Below are 22,615 nucleotides of genomic sequence, written 5' to 3'. Positions count from 1 at the left end.
GATAGTGCTCGTGGATGAGGTAGTGTCCCCCAGCCTCACCTGCTGTGTCCTGCCCATCAGAAAGTTGTAGATCCACTGGGATATGGTAGGCGAGACGCTGAGCTGAAGAAGTTCGGAGGAGAGGAGTTCAGGGATAATGGTGTTAAACGCCGAGCTGAAGTCCACGAACAGGATCCTTGCATAGGTTCCCTCGCTGTCGAGATGTTCTAGCATGAAGTACAGACCCATGTTGACGGCATCATTCACAGACCTGTTAGCTCAATCAACAAACTGCAGTGGGTCCAGCTGGGGACCTGTTAGCTCTCAAGGTGGTTGAGCACAAGGCACCTCACAACCACAGATGTCAAGCCAACAGGGCTGTAGTCATTAAGACCTGAGACATGGTGGAAAATCTCCAGAGAGGTGTAAAAGACTAATTGCCAATTATCGAAAATGCTTGATTTCTCTTGTTGATACTCAGAGTGGCCCATGCAGTTAATAGGTTTCTTGGGAAATGACTTTTTCCACACATGGTCAGGTAATTTTGAATTCTTATTTTTCCTTAGTGAATAAAATATTTATAAACCTGCATTTTATGTTTACTTGGGTTATCTTGTCTCATATTTAAATTTGGTTTGATGATCTTAAATCTTAAAGTGGGGTAAACTATGTAAAAATTTGAATTTGTGTAGGGGACTAATTCATTTTACAGGCACTGTAAATAAAAAAATAACATGGCTTTTATTCAGTTGCTTCCCCAAAGTACCTTTCTTTATTTATCTGATTGTTTGCCTTTTCCTATAACATCTACAATTCCACCACTTCAAACTTCAATTTGTTCTTATGGTGTTTCCCAAAACGTATACCAAAAATAGCACAGCTAACTAAAGTGCACAATCTTAAATATAGACGACTCCACCAATTTCACACCTACTGCCAACGCCGTGGGCCATCTGTTACAGTAGGTGAACCCTCAATTTAGCCCCCAGTATTTGGAATGTGTGTCACTGATGGTGTAGTGGTATACACGCCTGACTTTGGTGCGGCCAGGGTGGGGTCCATTCCTGCTCAGTGATGGTGCTGATATTTGCCCTATAACTGACTGGCGAGTAGTTAAAGGTATAGTCTGCGTTTTGCCCAAAGCTAGGTGATAGGCTCCGACTCTCCTGTGACTGTTGTGAGTATAAGCAGCATGAATAATGGATGGATGGATAATTGGGATGCAAATAAGTAATAGCAATCTTAGTAGATCACATACAATACACCCATCATCAGTGCAAGCAATCGAGAAGTGCAATGTAGCACACGCTCTTTGGGAGCTGAGTTAATCAGGCCATATGTGTTTGGATTTGATTGTGTCTGGTATTTCCTCACAATACAAGCAATTATGTATTGTATTTAAAACCTGACAGAAAAAAGGTTGGTGACGTGTTTGAAAGATTATAAATATACTGTAGAATATTCTTTTGTCTTAACATTTTTCTCTGACTGACATCTTCCTCATAACCATGTGTACATCTTCTCTTGACCAATTTATTTACTTGCAGAATGCTGGTGAAGGCACACAATACATCCATCCATTTATCATCTGAGCTTATTATCATCATAAGCTTGCTGGAGGGATGGAGCCGTTCCCAGCTATCTTCTGGCAGGAGGTGAGGAACACCCTGAACTGGTTGCCAGACAACTGGAGGGGACATAGAAACAAACAAACAACTGCACTGAAAATGTCACCTATGGACAATTTAGAGCCTCCAATTAATGCATGTTTTTGAGATGAGGGAGGAAACCAGAGTTCCCAGAGAAAACTCACACATGCATGAGGAGAACATGCAAATTCCATAGAGGTAGGGCCTGGAGTGGAACCCTGGGCCTCAGAACTGTGAGGCAGAGGCTCTTACCAGTTGCTCCACCGTGCTGCCACACACAATACACCGGTTGCATTATGTACAAGCACATCCAGGTACATGCTCGTACACTCCATTTATTACCCTGTAGTTGGTGCTGTAGATGTTCGTCATAGATCCATAGAGAGGGTCTGATGCCTTGAGGCCGTTGTCAGTGTTAACATGATGGAGGGATTCAGCTAGCTCATCTGCATCAATTGCACCTCCACTGTTCTACCATTCGACACCATGCACATCACCAATCAACAGAAAGAAACCAAAAGGGGAAAATAAAAACATCCAATACCAATACCAAGTCTGGGTTATGCTCATTCAGTCAATGCATTACATTATACATTATAGTTAAATTTTAAAAGTCACTAAATTTCTTTGTTACATTTTATTGGAGTGGATCTAATCCCAAACTACCTGCAACACAAAGGAAATCATCATAATTACATTATACATACTTGATATTTTCACGCTTATTTATCACGTTATTTGTAATATTAATCTATAATGTACAGTACATGGTAAAGCATTCCCTATCACACTAGATTTCTCATTTTCAATATAGTTTATATGATAGTTTTAAGATCTATTTTCAACAAGAAATACATAGAATCCTAAAGGCAAAAACTGTTTGAAAAACAATTTCCTCAGCAATGGTTTGTGGCTAGCTTTATGAGTCAGCTTTCTATTGTTCAGAAGAGAGAAGTGTTAAATTCTAAAATGGAACAAATATTGTTCCATCATGTTTCAATTACATTGAACAGAAGTCAACAGTGTTTCTGGATTAAATATTAAAGGTTGCATGAAATGTGTATCCAATAGGTCATGTAATATGTACTATATTTTGACAATGTGATGTCAAATCCTCTCTCATTTAGTAGTGTTTTGAGAAGATTTTTATCGACAATCACGAATTTTCAGGGCCGGTGCCATTTTCGGAAGTCACATAACCTACATGTGCAAATGCAACGTGTACCGTGCCGCAGCAAAGGCTCGATAACATGGGACACCATTTATGCTCAGCGCTGATTTCTCGTGTTTATCCTCATCTGATGAAGAAATAGCAGTATCGGTTGATCGGGAAGACAGAGGAATACTTCCATACAGATTTGTACCTGTGGCTGTAATTAATGTTGAATATTCAGATGGTTCTTGGGCAGAATGATGCAGAGTCTGACTACTCAGAGGCCTACGCGTGACAAAAGTGCGTAGACAAAGGCCCCCCAGGAGCTCCAGGACGGCAGCTGCGGATGGTTCATCAGACGGGAATGACGTGGAGGCTGACGAGCAAGCTAAAGGCCTCGTTGAAGCGCAGCTAAGGGCCTCCCCGGACGCCGAAGCTCGGCTAAAAGCCTCCGCCATCGGCGAAGCCCGGCTAAAAGCCTCCGCCATCGGCGAAGCCCGGCTAAAAGCCTCCGCCATCGGCGAAGCCCGGCTAAAAGCCTCCGCCATCGGCGAAGCCCGGCTAAAAGCCTCCGCCATCGGCGAAGCCCGGCTAAAAGCCACCACCATCGCCAAAGCTCGGCTAAAGGCCTCCTTCGCCACCGAAGCCCGACTATCGGCCTCCCCAGACATCCAAGCTCGCCTCGCGGCCCGCCGCTGGAGTTCACAGCCCACCTTTGGCGATGGCAGAGGCACTTAGCCAAGCTTCGGTGGCGGCGGAGGCCTTTACCCTAGCTTCGGCGTCCGGGGCTAATGGCCTCCGCCGTCTGCAAGCTCGGCTCGCAGGGCCCCACTGGAGCTCCCTCGTTAGACTCCACGTCAGAAGAACCATCCTTGGCTGCCAGCCTGGGGGCCTTTGTTTCTGCACTTATGTCGCGCATAGGCCTCCGAGTAGTCAGACTCCGCGTCATTCCGCCCGAAGAACAATCCGAATATTCAACATTAAGTACAGCCACAAGTCCAAATCTGTCGGGAAGTATTCCTCCGTCTTCCCGACCAACCGATAATGGTATTTATTCATCAGATGAGGATAAATACAAGAAATCAGCGCTGGGCATAAATGGTGTCCCATGTAATCGAGTTTTTGTTGCAGCATGGTACACGTCACATTCACGCACGAGGTCATGTGACTCGCAAAAATGGCAGCACCCCTCAAAATTCGTAGTTGCCAATAAAAATCTTCTCAAAACACTATTAAATAAGAGAGGATTTAACATCACATTGTCAAAATATGGTACTTATTACATGACCTGTTGGATACACTGTTCATGCAAAGCACTGGATTTCCCCTTTAAATAACAGATGAACTGTTGCTCAACGGTTGACTGAATACTGAGTTGATTCCTGAAATTCCTAAACGTGTACAGAAATTGGTGCTCAAGCAATATTTTCTGAGATTACAACAAAATCTGCATTAAATATTAATAAAACTGTTGCATGTTGACTGAATGGTGAGTTGATTATCTCTGTACACAAAAATTCAGGCATGTGCAGACATAGCCACAAGTTGGTGCTCAAACACCCGTCATTTTGCCCCTTCTGCTGCAGCTAATATTTTATTAATTAATAGTGTTTTCAAGATTACAGTCTGTCCTTGATTTTACCCAGTTTTTTGTACTAAACATGAATTTATTTGAGTCATTGACAGAACTGTACAAGCACTCATTATACTTGTACATACACTTATTTGAACATTTTTTTTTTTTACTTTTTTTGTCTTTTTATATCCCATCCAGCCTCTTTTCCTACAATTGTTAATTGTGGGATTGTTGATTGTGTTGTCTAAACAGATATGAATACATAAGATAAAGATGAATGTAAGTCCATCCATCCAATTTCTTAGCCACTTATTCTCACTATGGTCGCGGGAGTGCTGGAACCTATCCCAGCCTTCTCTGGGCAGGAGGCGGGGTACACCCCGACTGGTTGCCAGCCACTCGCAATCATGCCTAGGGGCAATTTAGAGTGTCCAATTAATGTTGCATGTTTTTGGGATGTGGGAGGAAACCAGAGTGCCCAGAGGAAACCCACACAGGCACAGGGAGAACATGCCAACTCCACACTGGATCGAACCCGAGACCTCAGAACTGTGGGGCTAACACTTTACAGCTGCACCACCGTGCCGCAATGAATCTATGTATAAATAATTTTGGGAATGGGTGCCTTTTTTTCTTTAGCTTGAGCACCTGCTGCCCCAAACATGTCTGTGCACATGCCTGCAAAAGAAAAAAAAAAATCATGCATCAACATCAGGTTCATCCTGTTTAGATGGCCTGTCAAAAAACAATACAACTTGTGTGATGAAGCCATGCAGATCCATGCACAAACGACAGAATGTGGTGAGAAACTTAGTTGTGCTCAGTCATCGTCATGTTACTGAAAGCATAATGCAATACAAACATGCCAAGGGGGTAACCTCCAATCAGATGTCCATTCTACCTTATTCTATGTTTGTTGAAAATACACACAAAAGGCAGCATTTGCCCCCAATTATCTTTCAGTACCTTGATCTTCTTGGGATTTCGCTTGAATCGTAGCAGTTCTTTATGTTGCCTCGACACAAAATTAACTGCAGCATACTCCAACAGTGCAGAGAAGACAAACAGTAGACACACTGCCATCCAGATGTCTATGGCCTTCACATAGGAGACCTGTGAGATACACACAACTAATACTTGAGGCCCAGATTTGGATATGAACCAAGGTATGTGTTCATGCCCAAGTAATTCATACAAAACATATAACTGTAACTCTCAAACTTATAGTAAGGCTTTTTTGACGGCATAGGCCTAGTATATTGTCCTAAAAACACTTTTCAAACATAATTTGACTGAGTGGTTGTGGAAGCTGATGACTCTAGTGTCAGAGAATGTGACCTCATTTTTTAATGAAATTTTGCCGTATTCAGACATGCATAACATAGTAGAGTGCAAAACTCTGTTTGGCACTGGGAACATGATAAACCTCCTTGCACGTTAACACACACACACGCACATACTTTTATGTGGTCTATGTGTACAGTACAGTATGTGTGAGAGAAATGCACGTTCTAAAGAAGGGTTATGTAACAAAGTGCTCCATGTCTGATTTTTTTCTCATGCATACTAGATAACAGAACAAGACCGAAGGCCTCTTTCTCACATAGACAGACATGAAAACACAGACACACACACGCACATGCACCACCACCAACACATCCACACAATCCCACACACCAGATAAACAGTGTGCTTAATCAAAACATCCTTGAAATCAATGACAGCTTTTCACCCTATCTCTAAGGGAGAGTCCGGACACCCGGAGGAGGAACTGATTTCAACTGCTTGTATCCATGATCCTGTTCTTTCGGTCATGACCCATAGCTCGTGACCATAAGTAAGGGTAGGAACGTAGCTCAACTCGTAAATTGAGAGCTTCACCTTTCGGCATAGATCCTTCTTTACCACAAAGGATCGATACAAAGTCCGCATCACTGAAGACTTTTCACCAATCCCTCAATTGATCTCACGTTCCAGTCTTCCTTCACTCATGAACAAGACCTCAAGATACAAGAACTCCTCTACTTGGGGCAGGATCTCAACCCCGACCTGGAGCGAGTACACGATGCTTTTCCAACAGAGGACCATGGTCTCATATTTGGAGGAGCTGATTCTCATCCCAGGCGCTTCACACTCAGCTGCGAACCACCCCAGTGAGAGTTGGAGATTACGGTTTGATGAGGCCAACAGAACCACATCTCTTTCAAAAAGCAGAGCTACAATACTGTGACCCCCAAATTGGACCCATCTACCCACCCTGCTCCGCCTAGAAATTCGGTCCATAAGAGTTGTGAACACAAATCTAATCTACTAAGGGCAGCCTTGGCGGAGTCCAACCCTCACCGGAAACGAGTACGACTTGCAATGTGGACCAAACTCTGACACTGGACATACGGGGACCAAACAGCCCGTTCAGGGGTTTGTTATCCCATACTCTCAAAGCACCCCCCACAGGATTCCCTGAAGGACACAGTTGAACACATTCTCCAAGTCCACAAAACAAATGTAGACTGGTTGGGCGAAGTCCCATGCACCGTCAGGGATCCTGCCGAGGGGTAGACTGGGTCCATTCTTTCACGGGAAGGACAAAAACCACACTGCTCCTGTCCACAATGCCACAGGATGTTCCAGAGGTGTGTCAACCAGGACAACACCACATTATCCAGAGCCTTTAGGAAGTCCGAGGGAATCACTTACACCTCTCTCCTGCCACCAAGGAGCCTTTAACCCACCTCAGTGACCGCAACCCCAGAGATTGGAGAGCCTGTCTCAGAGAATCTGCATTCTTATCCTCATGGGAAGGCGTGTCAATAAAATTGAGGAGATCTTCGAAGTATTCTCCTCGCCGACTCACAGCATCCTGGGTCGAGGTCAGCAGAGCCCCATCCTGTTAATGGTGGACTGCTTTCCCCTCCTGAGATGCATCCAGCATCCACCATCCAGGTGGACCAGAATTTCCTTGAAGCCCTGTCATTTCCACTTCATTGTTCTATAGTTAAGATGTCATGATTACAGTGTAAGCCTTTGTAAGACACACACAGAAATAAATCAGTTCAATACACACCGTAACAATTAAATCTTAGATTATCTATATATACTGAATTCTATTACATGTTAAATATTTGGTTTTGTAATTTTGACAGTCTGGTCACCAAAGTGAAGCCAGTTGCCAATAATTTAACCTTGGAGAACACATGGGGTCACATATGACCAAGTGTAATTAATGGTCCACTGTATAAACAGCGAACCACAGTTACTCTTTTCATCTTTAAAACCCAACGTCTCACATGTGTCCGTATTAAAGGCATTGTTTTTTGGTCATTAAGGGCCACTCGATCATATGTAAGCCATTATCTAAATAGGAAGTAAATTAGTCAATTTTTCCAAATGTGATGTTTTTTGTTCCTTTGATACTTATTTATTAATTGAGTTAGTGCATAAAATTTTAAAAGAGAATTTGTATGTCTCGTGTTCTCTAGGATTAAATGAATACTGTAAGTAAACACTGCTCACATGTAAATAAAGCGACCAACTCATGCACTGTATGAGAGTGATTGTCTTGAATAATTGATTCCTTTGCATCCACTCATCTGAACTGATTTACAGTAAAATACTATGCACAAGCTTTGAATTTGGAACCTACTCTCACCATTAAATTATGTTTAGATGGCAAGAGGTGTGAGAAGCATCTGGATTTGAATTAGGCACCTACTCGAACCATTAAACTACGTTTGGATGGCAAGAGGTGTGAGAAGCATCTGAATGAAAGCTAACCTAACAAAAGCTAAACAACAAAATTCTCCAAAATACACCTTTGGCAATGAAGTTCTGGAGCCTGAGCTCTGTGTTGTCATTGTGAGGACAGTCGTGATGCCAAGCGCCACTCTGGCCGGGGCTGCATCCATGTTAATCCAAAAAGAGACCCAGGATAGAATAACAATCAGCAGAGACGGGATGTACATCTGTATCAGGTAGTAGCCCATCTGACGCTCCAAGTGGAACCGCACTTCAATACAAGTAAATTTACCTGCAAAAAGGAACAAATCCAACAAAGCATAGTTATCAGCATTTTGTTGTTCGGCCAACTGTGGTTCTTAAAATTTTCGGAGATACTGAACCCGGTATGTTTCACATGTGCTTGTCACGAGCAAGCGGCATGGGCTAGGACCCAAATGCAGGACTCCAATATGTTTTTTGAGGGTGATTTAGTTCCAGGCAGAGGTCATACACTGGAGAGCAGTCAAAAAAGGCAGAAGAACAAAAAAGCGTTGGCGGAGCCCTTCCAGTCCACCCAAAGTGAGTTTGGCTGAGCAATTCAGGAAGCCGGCAAGCCAAGCACCAGGGTCCTTAAGGGGGCACTCAGGTAGATGTCCGTGGATAGGGTCCCAATGGGGAAGAAGGAGCCAAACAGGAACAAATCACTGCTGCAGGCGAAGCACCACCGAAGCATGGGAGAGGGGCGGCGGATGCTGCTTGTCCTGCACCACCGAGGCATGGGTGAGAGGTAGTGGCCACTGCTGGTCGGACACCGGCATGAGACGCCGCTGCAGGTGCCACAAGAGCAAACACAGGAGAAGAAGGCCAGTGGCTCGTCGCTGCACGAGTGCATGATGCATGAAGCGTCACAAGAAAGGTGCACGGGCTGTGTGCTGACAAAACAGGAAAACAACGTAATTGGAGGCTAAATTGCCCCAAGGTGTGATTGTGAGCGTGACTGTTGTCCGTCTTGGCTAGCAACCAGTTCAGGGTGTACCCTGCCTAATGCCTGATGAGAGCTGGGATTGGCTCCAGCACTCTCGCGACCCTCCTGAGGACAAGCGGCTCAGAAAAAGAGAAAGAATGAATGGATGGTTGCCGCAGGGTGCGCGCCGACAACATAGCAGTGAGTGGTGAACGTTACAGGCCGGGCGTTGTTGGCTGGAGTGAAAACAAAAAGCGGGTGTCATTTTGAATAGTCGCTGAGGTCCCTTTGAAGTTCAGTTGCAATTCATAATGCCTTGAGTCTGGAATCACCTCCACTTACAGTCTCAAAAATGTTGCGGAAAATGCCCAGATTCATCAAGACAGCTGATTGATCACGGTCTCATAAGGCGATTTTGCAATTACCACAGAGTTTTAAGCGTGTAATAATTCTTCAAAGCACATACTTGTTTTCCTCAGTTTGCTAATTTTGCATTTCAATGGCACGTTTATGAGTGGAATTCAACTGTACAACTATGTTAGCAGTCCCAAGCAAACCCAGTTTTAGCAAATTCTCAACATGTGAGCCACTGCACTCATGTTTGGCCAGACGTTCTCAAAGATGTTTCAAATCTTTGAATCGTGTTTCAGTTCATGTAGTGTCTTCCCGAAGAGAAGGCAATTAAAGCAAAACAGCAATTTACTGACCCACATTCAGTGAGCCATGTTTTCCTCTTGAACCATTTTGGGTTGAAGGTCTTGGTCATGTTCTTTCCTGCTTGAACGATGTTAAAATCCACCGACTGATGCGGTCCAAATGTTTAATTTCAAATTTTTGCTCAAGTGGGGAAATGTTAAATTTAGTCTTTATTAAAGTGTAAGTCTGGTTGTTTGGATTAACATTATTTACAGCCACAGGTTCAAATCTGTATGGCAGTATTCCTCCGTCTTCCCGATCAACCGATACTGGTATTCTTCATCAGATGAGGATAAATCCAAGAAATCAGCGCTGGCAGTAATTGTGTCACAACGTAAGCGAGCCTTTGTTGAGGCACATAATACGCGCACGTAGGTCATGTGACTTGCCAAAATGGCGGCGCCCATGAAAATTCACAATTTCCGATAAAAATATTCTCAAAACACCATTAAATGATATCGGATTAACCTCACATTTCCCAGGTACAGTACATATGACATGACCTATCGGATACATTGTTAATCTAAACGACGGACTTGCCCTTTAAAGTATCTACATAAATCGTATTGATGGGTTGGTTTTATTCGTTTTTTAACTCACAATGAAAACAAAGCTTGCTGTTGCTATCTGCCAAAAATGAACATTTGTTATGTCTTGACCTATGACACTCCAATACTGTATTTCAATTGGCTGATTTCGGCGTTTCCACCACATTAACTGGGCCCCTTGGATGTCTACTGATAGCAGTTAAAGACATGGACACTAGAATTTTAGTGGCTTGTCACTTAAATGCTCACGGGCAGGCCCTATTTGAGTCACAGTTAGAGAAATTGTGCTTGGGTTTGGCAAAGACCAGCAAAGACTTCGGACATTTCACCAACCTGTGTTTCAAGGAGACTTGGCTTTGTGTGACTGTACCTGATGGAGCCATTATGCTCCTTGACTGTGAACTTTGATGGTGTCGCGGAGTTGTCAGGAAAAACAAATGATATGCCTCTATATCAATGAAAACTGGTCCACGGATGTCACACAACTCAGCAGGCGCTTTTATAGTTGCTGTTCTTAAACTGTAAGACATTATACATGCAGCGTGAGTTTGCCTCCATTATTCTCCAACGCGTGTATATTCCGACCCAAGCTAGCATGAACGCAGTACTGCTAACTCTTCCCAGAAAAATAAACAAGATTGAGAATAAACACTCAGACCCACCCCTAATTATTGTAGGAGATTTTAACAAAGCTAAACTCAACCACTCATGAGTGGTGTACTCAGTGCTGTTGCTGGTGAGTTGAAGCTTTCAGCGGCCACACCTCTCCTTTTCCTTTTTTTTCTTTTTAATTATTATGTTTATAAATTTTCTTCATCAGCCGCATGGCCTTGCAGAATAGTAGATCCGTATGGGAAAGGGATTTTACATAACATGGGTAGGCTGTTCTAGTGTTTTAAATCCTTACAATGTATAGGAACATAATTTATGTTATTCAACTCTGTCAATTTTACCGAGATACTGTACTAATGTCCAAATGTTTGATATTCCCAGTCAGACAAAGAAAGTTTGTATTTTGGTCTGTGGCGTTCCATGAATAATAACTCCTGGGATTTGGTGAGTCAGTCTCAGGACAGTAGATACTGTACACACTATGTGTGAGTGTGTCTGCCGGTCCCTAAAAGCCTTTTCACGCTGGATTTAGCATGCTGCAGCGCAATGTCACCAAACCAATTTATTGTGTGTGCTGCGAAGGCATGACAACAGAATGCCATGTCGCATTGTGTCAAATAGCATGGCTCAAGGGGTGTTTGCCACAGCTGCGTGGTAGCTCAGGATAAGTACAGCATAGTTGCATTGTCAGAGGGCATAACCAATAGAAAAGGAGTTTGCGGAGTGATTTCAGAGGGCTAACAGCAATACACAGACATGAACAGAAGCTTAACTATGCCTGCCCCGTAAGAGCCTGGCTAGGCAACATAGCTACGGATGGATGTGTTCCCTTCAAATTGAATGGATAGGCACTGAAAATAAAGACAAGCTTTCTTATTTTTCCCAACCAATTTTTATGAGGTTCACATTTTTTGTCAATGTCAAAGCATGTGCTATAAATACAAAACATTTGATATCAAATAAAAATAGTACCAAAATAATAATTACATATCAAAGTTATATCCATGTCTGTTGTCGTGATTGTATGGCATTGCGAACAACCATAAGCAGGATAATGTGCAGGCATTATTGTTATTTTGTATTTTTTTTTGGGATGCGCTGACACTTTTTCCCTACGTGCTGTCATTTCTAGAGTTGAGGGGAAGTCAACGAAGGTCTGTGCTGGCTACCAGAACTTAGACAAGAGAAGGCAAAATTCCAAAACCAAAACGAGCAGACATTCCCACAGCTTCTTCCCTCTTCCAATTAACTTCTTAAACAGCTAACTTACAATTCAACTGCAACATGCTACCAGTTTTTCGTTTTACCAAAGCAAACTTATAGCCGTAGAAGATTGATGGATGGATGGATCTTTTTCTTTGTTCTTGTTGCTATGTTGTTCCTTGTTCTTTCTTCTGAATGTTGTACCAGGGCAGCACCGACTGTCGGAGAAAAAAATCCTTGTCTTTGGTGTATGATCTGTTATCCATCCTTTGTTTGTTTGCTGAACCAAAAGGGAATATTTTGGCCAATGGATTACACAGACCCTGGAAAATTACGCCAGGATTTAATTTTTCTCTGCTGAAGTCTATCCCCCCAAGTTGTCTCAGTCTTTCAGTAGTGTCTCCTCTTCCTCTGTGCTGATCAATGGTGGGCTGGGTAGACTTCCAGGGGGCATCTATTTCTATTTTGCTACCTGCCTGTGACATCATTTTCCTTGTTTCCACATCCACCCTGCTGCACCCAGTGGTAATTTTTGAGTTGTAGGGTTGTTTTTGTATTTTTTTAATGTCCTGTTCTTCAGTCAGATCAGGCAGAATGGAGAATCTACATGGCAGGACAGTTTTCCTGTGTCACCGTGGACATATTTTTACCTTTATCTATAATTTCTTCCCATTTTAATTCATGTTTTATTGAGGATCAAAGTCAATCAACTGAACAGAATAGATCATCTTCAAGGGTAAGAGGAAAAAAAGAAAAAACACTAACTGGAAACACAATGAGAAAAATAGATAATTTCATATCCACAACAAAGAAACATTAAATATGGATATTGGTTGAGACTGTAGCGCTAAACCTTGTGAAGAAAGAACAGGACAGGACAGGACAACGACTGTAGAAGAAGCATGCAAGACAACGAACGTTAACCCAACTATACAACTGGAATGTCGTGACTAAGTGAATTATAGAAGTCTATAGAATGAGAATATATAGTGAAGAAAATAAGTATTTGAACACCCTGCTATACTGCAACTTTTCCCACTTAGAAATCATGGAGGGGTCTGATATTTTCATCGTAGGTGCATGTCTACTGTGAGAGAGATAATCTAAAAAGAAAATTCCAGAAATCACAATGTATGATTTTTTTAACGATTTATTTGTCTAATACAGCTGCAAATAAGTATGTGAACACCTTAGATAACCAATGCTAATATTTGGTACAGTAGCCTTTGTTTGAAATTACAGAGGTCAAACGTTTCCTGTAGTTGTTCAGTAGGTTTGCACACACTGCAGGAGGGATTTTGGCCCACTTCTCCACACAGATCTTCTGTGGATCAGACATGTTTCTGGGCTGTTGCTGAGAAACATAGAGTTTCAGCTCCATCCAAAGATTTTCTATTGAGTTTAGGTCTGGAGACTGGCTAGGCCATGCCAGAACATTGATATGCTTCTTATGGAGCCACTCCTTGGTTTGCCTGGCTCTGTCCTTCGAGGCATTGTCATGTTGAAAGACCCAGCCACGACCCATCTTCAATGTTTTGACTGAGGGAAAGAGGTTGTTAGCCAAAATCTCACAATACATAGTCGCGGTCATCCTCTCCTTGATACAATGCAGTCGTCCTGTCCCATGTGTAGAAGAACACCCCCAAAGCATGATGCTACCACCCCCATGCTTCACAGTAGGGATGGAGTTCTTGGGATGGAACTCATCATTCGTATTCATCCAAACACGGTTGGTGGAATTAACGACCAAAAAGTTCCATTTTGGTCTCATCTGACAACAAACCTTTCTCCCATGACTCCTCTGTATCATACAAATGGTCATAGGCAAACTTAAGACGGCCTTAACATGTGCTGGTTTAAGCAGGGGAACCTTCCGTGCCATGCATGATTTCAAACCATGACGTCTTATTATATAACCGACAGTCATCCTGGAAATGGTTGTCCCAACTTTTTTCAGGTCATTGACCAAGTCCTGACGTGTAGTCCTGGGCTGATTCCTCACCTTTCTAAGGATCATTGAGATCCCATGAGGTGATGTCTTGCATGGGGCTCCATTCCGATTGAGATTGACCGTCAGGTTTAGCTTCTTCCATTTTATAATGATTGCTCCAACAGTTGGACCTTTTTTCACCAAGCTGCTTGGCAATTTCTCCGTAGCCCTTTCCAGCCGTGTGGAGTTGTACAATTTCTCTCTGTGGTGTCTGTGGACAGTTTGTTGGTTTTGGCCACATTACAAGTTTGAGTCTTACTGATTGTATGGGGTGGACAGGTGTCTTTCTCGAGCTAGTGACCTTACACAGGTGCATCTGATTCAGGATAATACATGGAATGGAGGTGGATTTTTAAATGCGGACTAACGGGTGTTTGAGGGTTAGATTTCTAGCTGATAGACAGGTGTTCAAATACTTATTTGCAGCTGTATCACACAAGTAAATTGCTTAAAAAAACATACACTGTGATTTATGGATTTTTATTTTTAGATTATCTCTTTCACAGTGGACATGCACCTACGATGAAAATTTCAGGACCCTCCATGATTTCTAAGTGGGAGAACTTGCAATATACCAGGGTGTTCACATACTTACTTTCTTCACTGTAGGTGGTGGAGATACATAAGCACTTCATGTATACATGAGTTATTTATTGCAATTTGTGTGTTAGTGTAAGTCCCAGAGACAGTGAAACAATTTCAGCAGTGTGTGCCGATGGACACATACAAGTGAACTCACACCATTGTGCATGCAAAAAGACAGAGAAATGTCATATAACTTCTGTATCCGCAATACAGAGGCCAAGCACTTCACCCATTCGAGGAGAGAACCGGGACTAGAGGTCCACCTTTGGACAGGATCCAACCCACGCCAAGGGACCAGGGATGGTCTGTCCGCCCATCTGAGGCACCCCATCAATTGGCCACAAAGCCACACCCAGAAGAACAGAAAGCCCCCACAACTCATCGGGCCCATGATGTGGACAGTCCCAGCCCATCCCGAGGATGGGAGAATCTCCCTTATTTGTTGGAACATTGTTGGGGGTGGATAGAGGCACCCAACAAGAGAACAATGAGGGCGGGAAACAAGGGTGCAGCCACAGGCCATGAGAGGGAAGGCCCAATGCTTTGCACCTATCCAGCCTAGGGGGCCCAGCCTCAAGAGCACTACCTAACCCACCCCAGAGATGGGTATATGTGCCACATTAAAAAGGAAAGGGGATGAGCGTATGTAGTGCATTTAAAATCCAGGTGGGCAGGCAGAGCAGAGGGGTAGGGGACACTGACCAGGAAACAGCAGCGATGTGCTGGAACCTGGTCTGACACCTGCAGCGCCCCAAACCCACATAAGCACTCCATGAACCCCTTGACTGACCCAGATGTAATGAGTGAGAAAGTATATCCTGGGTTGCCTCACCACTCCGCCCTTTATGTTTTATTCATTAAAATAAAACAAAAATAAACATGAAAAAATATAGCCATATCAGCAAATTGATACAAGGCGTCTGATTGCTTCGCACATTGACCAATGAGAGTAGGGGTGGCTTTATTCCATGAGCTGATTGGCTGCGCATCATTGAAACCTCACCCAGCAACTTCCCTTGTCTTTTTGTCCCACCCTTCCCTTGTCTCACAATTATCGTCCATCCACTTGACTCAATCCCATATCTTAGTATTGTGTTCACAATAACGTTTTTGTTCAAGCCATAACTTTTTTGGACATAACTTTTTTTTTTTATTACGTAGTTACAATACCGCCTAAGCCTTGTGCTCCTCGTAAAGCTTCCGCCGCGTCGCCCAAGAGAAAGTAGAAGAAGATGATGACGATCAGCAAAAAAGTGGATATGATCAGGAGGGCAAAAGCTATGCATCTGTGGCATGCCATTATGGCGTGAATCAATCTGCAGTGCAATACATCAAGGAAGACAAAGCAAACATTCGCAAGACTACTAAAATAACCTTCAATCGGGAAGTGAAACGTGGTAACTGTGTCATAAGAGGATTGTTTAAATCAGGGGTGTCAAACTTATTTTTGTCGTGGGCCACATTGTGTTTACAGTTTTACTCAGAGGGCTGTTATAACTGAAACCATAAAAACCTTTTATCGCCTCATATTTACACATCAAATTTGTGAACTAGTTTTGGAATCCGAAACCAAAGGTAAGGTTTTTCCAACTATTGTTGATGCTTGTTAACACAAAAATGCTTGCAATATCTCAATGTTATCATCATTTATGATATGAGAATATGAAATCTTTGTACAGATTTTAACAATAAGTGTGGAAGATGAGGGCGGCACGGTGGGCCAGCTGTAGAACATTGGCCTCACAGTTCTGAGGTCCAGGGTTCAATCCCTGCCCTCCATGTGTGGAGTCTGCATGTTCTCCCGGTGTCTGCGTAGGTTTTCGCCGGTCACTCCTGTTTCCTCCCACATCCCAAAAACATGCAACATTAATTGGACATCCTAAATTGCCCCAAGATGTGATTGTGAGTGCAGCTGTTTGTCTCTCTGTGCCCTGCAATTGGCTGGCCTCCAGTTCACGGTGTACTCTGCCTCCTGCCTGTTGACAGCTGGGATGGGCTCCAGCACTCCCGTGACCCTTGTGAGGATAACTGGCTAAGAAGATAGATGGATGGGCGGATGGATATGGAAGTTTACGCACATGATTTGCCTTAGCGGCCATATCAATTTATGTGGCGGATCGGATCTGGCCCCCGTGTCTTGAGTTTGACACCATGGTGCAAATGGAGGCCACATTGTAATTCGCCCTCTTAAGGACGAGGCTCTTAAGGCTGGTTCAAAAATTTCAAAAACGGGCCTCTGTATGATGCTGCTCGTTTTTATGAAGAGGAAGTTTCCTAACCTCATCAGTGAGGGGTGCTACCTCTCTGAGTTTGTTTTTAACATGACTGAAACAGACCTTATTTGGAAGAGAATGCCTTTGCCTATATTCTTCTTCAAGGAGGACGTGAAGAGCCCCACGCTTCAAGCCCCATAAGGACCGTGTTAACAATCATCATGTCTGGCAATGCTGCAGGTGAGTGAACTTAAAGTCTTTATGAGTCCTCCTCTGCCACCAATAAAACAACAAAAGCCTTTTCGCATCTCTCAGAAGGCAACATTGCTGAATGTTAATCATGTGTAATAAATGTTCCCATCCGTATAAGGTTTCATAACGCATCAATCCATCCACCCATCCATTTTCTGAGCCGCTTATCCTCACAGGGCCATAGGAGTGCTGGAGCCTATCTCAACTGTCATTAGCCAAGAGGCAAACTACACCCTGAACTGGCTCACACACACAATCATATCTAGGAGCAATTTAGAGTCTCAAATTAATAAATGTTTTGGGAAACCGGAGTGCCTGAAGAAAACCCACGCAGGTACGGGGAGAAATTAACTCCATTGAAAATTCCAAAGTAGATTGTAGTAAATGATGAAAATGAAAGTAAAACAAAGCATGAAATGCGGAAAATATTTTGCAACGCCTTACATCTGTTCCTAAAGGTAAATATGTGTCCTGTTATAATCTTAGTCTCAAATATAAGGGTATGTTTCTTTCGGCTTGTTACGTTAGGGGTCGCCACAGCGTGTCATCTAGGATGAACGCACATTTGTTTTGCACAGATTTAATGCCAGATACCCTTCCCGACGCAACTCCTCTCGGGGAGTGGAGGCCTCTAGTGGGATACAAACACATGACCCCTGGTTTACCAAAGTAATGCTCTAACCACTGAGCAATGGGGCCTCCACAATTTTAGTGTCAAAGACTGTATGTAAAGTATAAACACATTCTGGGACTGACAAACAAAAATTCCTTGCGGGATATCTGGGGGTTTTCCTATTTTGTGTTTTTTTTTTTACCTTTCACGAGGTGTTCCAGTCCCCAATGTCTGTACATTTTGCAGTGACCTTTAATGGGGAGTGTCAAATCAATAGATAGTCTGGAATTTATTGAAGACAGTGAAAAGAAATGCTGAAAAATACTTTTAAAAAGTGTTTTAATAAAATTACATTCATTTGATATGTACAACTACTACATTAATATTTAAAAGATTCTTGAAAATATCCTCTCTGCAGGCAGGTCTGTTAAGCATCTTCTTCAATAAACAGTTATTACTGTATTACTGCTTTAAGATCCCACCACAGTGGAGTGAAAATTTTGTACAGTCACTATGTGTGTGTGTTACCTGTGTTGTAGTGCTTAGTACAGTATCTTAGATCTGATTCATCTTTGAGGATGAACTGTGGGAGTGTCAGCCCTTCAGCCACTTGGACTGGTCCATTCTCCTGCCACTCAAAGATCAGGTCATTCATGGTGTAACCAACTGTAAAAGGCAATACATAAAACACAGAATAAATGATTTTCATTCAAGTTGTTGAGCAGTCAGAGTTCATCAGTTAGGAGTTGAGTTTCGAAAGGTTCACAGATTAAGTTCCATGACCAAACTGCTGAAAGATGAACCTTCCGAAGTATAGATGCATGTCATAATTTGTGCTCACCATCACTATGGTTGCATATCTGTGTGTACAGTGAAGAAAATAAGTTTTTTAACACCATTATTGCAGGTTCTCACACTTATAAAACATGGTGAGGTCTGAAATTTTCATCGTAGGTGCATGTCCACTGTGAGAGAGATAATCTAAAAAGAAAAATCCAGAAATCATCCCTGTCCTTAGTGTGCTTAGACAGCTCTGTTGTCTTAGCCATTGTGGAGAGGTTGGAGTCTGACAGTTTGATGGTGTGGTCAGAGATACGGCAATCAAACAGGAGCCATTATTACAGGTAATTTGTGGTGGGGTGGAGCAGGGTGTTCATATACTTGTTTTCTTCACTTTTTGTGGTCTGTTTCTCTTTGTGGACCATAACAAGACATGATAACCATTCATCCAGGGTCATGGGAACCCTATCCCAGCTGTCATTGGGCAGGGGGCAGGGTACAACCTGAACTGGTTGCCAGCCAATAGCAGGGCAAATCGAAACAAACAGGCGGACTCACAATCACACCTACAGTAGGTGCTATTTAGAGTATCCAATTAATGTTGCATATTTTTGGGATGTTGGAGGAAACTATCTTGCCCAGAGAAAACCCACACAGGCACGGAGAGAACATGTAAACTCCACACAGGCAGGTCCGGGATCGAATCCGGGACCTCAGAACTGTGAGGTCAACACTTTCCAGCTGAGGCACTGAGCTGCCAACATAATAACCATTATAATAAAAACAATCAGGGTTATTTTAAAATTAAATTTATTCACATAACAATTTAAAGTGAAGATAGTGTCACTGTCAGGGTTTGAGATCAAGAGGAAGGCAAGGCAAAGATGCAGAGAAGGAGGGGGGAAAAACCGGCGTCCAATATCAAAACAAAATATTTAATTCTAATAAAGGCAAACTTGATAAAAATAACCAAAATAACAAAGAAAACCTAAAACTTGAAACAAAACATTATGAACAATTTTGACAGGGACAATGGTATGGGCCCAGAGAGACAAAAAGGAACAAACAATGTCAATAATAAACTGACACAAACTGAAAGAAACCAGGGAGTTAACTACACACAGATTGACAAAATGAGGAACACGTGGACAAGACGAGTGTCTGGAGGGAGCTGACATGTCATCACAAGGGAGGAGGTTAACAACCACAGGTGGACACAATCACCTGAGGATTGAAGACATGAAAAACATGGAACACGGGAAAACATGAAACAAAATGAAACTAAAACAAAACTGACCATAACAGTAACCCTCAAGGAACGATTCCAGACGTTCCACAAAAAAATCCCAGGGCAGAAGCGGGCTCGGAGGAGGGCACAGAGCCACCCGTCAGGGTCAGTCTGCTGGCCGTGTAGGCTACCCAAAGTGAGGTGCTTGGCTGAGCAGTTCAGAAGGCTAGGACGCCAAACAGCTGGGTCTTTATGGGGCCGTTTATACAGACACCCGTGATGGCAAAATAAAGAAGAAACTAAACTGTTTTGTAATGCAGAACAAAAAAATGTGAGATAGTAAAAGAGAACGCAGTACGGAGGATCAGATTGAAAAGTGTATGCCTCATAGTTCTGAAGTCCCATTCCCGTGAAGTTCAATTCAGGACCCGCCTGTGTGGAGTTTGCATGTTTTCCCCATGCTGCATGGGTTTTCTCCGAGCACTCGGGGTTTCCTCCCACATCCCCAAAACATGCAACATTAATTGGACATTCTAAATTGCCCCTAGGTGTGATTGTGACTGTGAGTGTTTGTCTCGATGTGCCCTGCGATTGGCTGGCAACCAGTTCAGGGTGTACGCTGCCTCCTGCCAGTTGACAGCTGGGATAGGCTCCAGCACTCCCCGTGACCCTTGTGAGGATAAGCGCCTGAAAATGGATGGATGGATGGATGGCAAAAGAGAGGCTGGGAGAATTCCTGAATTGCAAGGACCCACAGAACAGTTTGACTGTGTGAGGATTTGAGACAAACTCAGGTTATTTTAATGAGATTTACTGGTTTAAAAAACAGTTGACCAGTGGAAAAAAACAACCACATTTTGGGATAAACTCCATCGAAAATTCCTAAGCAGAATGTAGTAAATAGTATAAATGAAAGTAAAACAGAAGGCATGAAATGAGGACAATATTTTGCATATATATCATTGGAGGTAGTCATAATAATCAATGCATCCATTTTCTGAGCCGCTTATCCTCGCAAGGGTCACAGGAGTACTGGAGCCTATCTCAGCAATCAACAGGGGGGAGGCGGGGTATACCCTCAACTGGTTGCCAGCTAATCACAGGGCACATGGAGACAAACAAGAATCATGATCACACCTGAGGGCAATTTAGTGTCCAATTAATGTTGCATGTTTTTGGGATGTGGGAGGAAAAAGGAGTGCCCGGAGAAAACCCACACAGGCGGGTCTGGGATAGAATCAGAGACCACAGAACTGTGAGTCCAACGGGCTAACCAGTTGCACCTCCATGTCACTAGTTATGATAATCAGCTCTTAAATCACAGTGAAGAAAATGAGTATTTGAACACCCTGCTATTTTGCAAGTTCTCTCACTTAGAAATCATGGTAGGTCCATGTCCACTGTGAGAGAGATAATCCAAAAAGAAAAATCCAGTCATTACAATGTATGATTTTTTTAATGATTTATTTGTGTGATACACCTGCACATAAGTATTTGAACACCTGTCTATCAGCTAGAATCTTCAACCTAAAAAACCTGTTAGTCTGCCTTTAAAAGTACACTTCACTCCATGTATTATCATGAATCAGATGCACCCGTGTGGTCGTTAGCTGCATAAAGACACTTGTCCACCCCATACAATCAGTAAGACTCAAACTTGTAACATGGCCAAGACCAAAGAACTGTCCAAAAACACCAGATACAAAGTTGTACAACTCCACATGGCTGGAAAGCGCTGCGGAGAAATTGCCAAGCAGTTTGGTGAAAAAAGATCCATTGTTGGAGCAACCATTACAAAATGGAAGAACCTAAACATGTCTTTTGATCTCAATTGAAGTGGAGCCCCATGCAAGATATCATCTCGTGGGGTCTCAATGATCCTTAGAAAGGTGAGGAATCAGCCCTCATGACTGGGACCACTGATTCCAAGGTGACTGTTGGTAATACACTAAGACGCCATGGTTTGAAAACATGGATGGCAGGGAATGTTCCTCTGCTTAAACCAGCACATGTCAAGGCCTATTTTAAGTTTGCCTATGACCATTTGAATGAAACAGAGGAGTCATGGGAGAAGGTTTTGTGGTCAGATGAGACCAATATGGAACTTTTTGGTCATAATTCCAAGAACCGTATTTGGAGGAAGACAAATTATGAGTTCCATCCCAAGAACACCATCCCTATCTTGAAGCTTTGGGGTGGTAGCATCATGCTTTGGGGGTGTTTTTCTGCACATGGGACAGAACAACTGCACTGTATTAAGGAGAGGATGACTGCGGCCATGTATTGTGAGATTTTCAGGAACAACCTCTTTCCTTCAGTCAGCACATTGAAGATGGGTCGTAGCTGGGTCTTTCAAAACATGACAATGACCCGAAGCACAGAGCCAGGAAAACCAAGGAGTTCCTCCGTAAGAAGCATATCAAGGTTCTGGCATGGCCTAGCCATTCTCCAGACCTAAACCCAATAGAAAACTTTGGAAGGAGCTCAATCTCCGTGATTCTCAGCGATAGCTCAGAAACCTGTCTGATCTAGAGAAGATTTGTGTGGAGGAGTGGGGCAAAATCCCTCCTACAGTGTGTGCAAACGTGGTGAACAACTACAGGAAACGTTTGACCTCTGTAATTGCAAACAAAGGCTACTGTCCCAAATATTAACATTGGTTTTCTCAGGTGTTCAAATACTTATTTGCAGCTGTATCACACAAATAAATTGTTAAAAAAAAACACCAACCAAAGACCACACCATCAAACTGTCAGACTCCAACCTCTCCACAATGTCTAAGACAAGAGAGCTGTCCAAGCACACTAAGGACATGATGATTTCTGGATTTTTCTTTTTAGATTATCTCTCTCACAGT

General features: G+C 43.0%; 1 protein-coding gene across 13 annotated transcripts in view; it reads right to left on the bottom strand.

Annotated features, from left to right (window-relative positions):
- glra3 (glycine receptor, alpha 3) overlaps positions 1 to 22,615 on the bottom strand; it is a 135,627-nt gene that overhangs the window by 10,685 nt on the left and 102,327 nt on the right. For 8 of the 13 annotated variants that reach the window (XM_061829997.1, XM_061829999.1, XM_061830003.1 and 5 more), the window contains 5 exons: positions 18,279 to 18,416; positions 8,170 to 8,384; positions 5,324 to 5,470; positions 5,006 to 5,035; positions 1,971 to 2,099 (listed from right to left, as the gene is read on the bottom strand). In XM_061829997.1, the coding sequence (XP_061685981.1) occupies positions 1,971 to 2,099; positions 5,006 to 5,035; positions 5,324 to 5,470; positions 8,170 to 8,384; positions 18,279 to 18,416 (659 nt within the window). Of the gene's footprint in view, positions 1 to 1,520; positions 1,667 to 1,792; positions 1,897 to 1,970; positions 2,100 to 5,005; positions 5,036 to 5,323; positions 5,471 to 8,169; positions 8,385 to 18,278; positions 18,417 to 22,615 lie in introns of all 13 variants that reach the window. The other 5 variants (XM_061829998.1, XM_061830010.1, XM_061830002.1 and 2 more) reach the window with 4 other exon arrangements.

Source organism: Syngnathoides biaculeatus, chromosome 9 (assembly GCF_019802595.1).
Source record: "Syngnathoides biaculeatus isolate LvHL_M chromosome 9, ASM1980259v1, whole genome shotgun sequence".
Lineage (NCBI taxonomy): Eukaryota > Metazoa > Chordata > Actinopteri > Syngnathiformes > Syngnathidae > Syngnathoides > Syngnathoides biaculeatus.
Note: the sequence above shows the minus strand (reverse complement) of the source record. Positions and strands in the feature narration are given on the sequence as shown.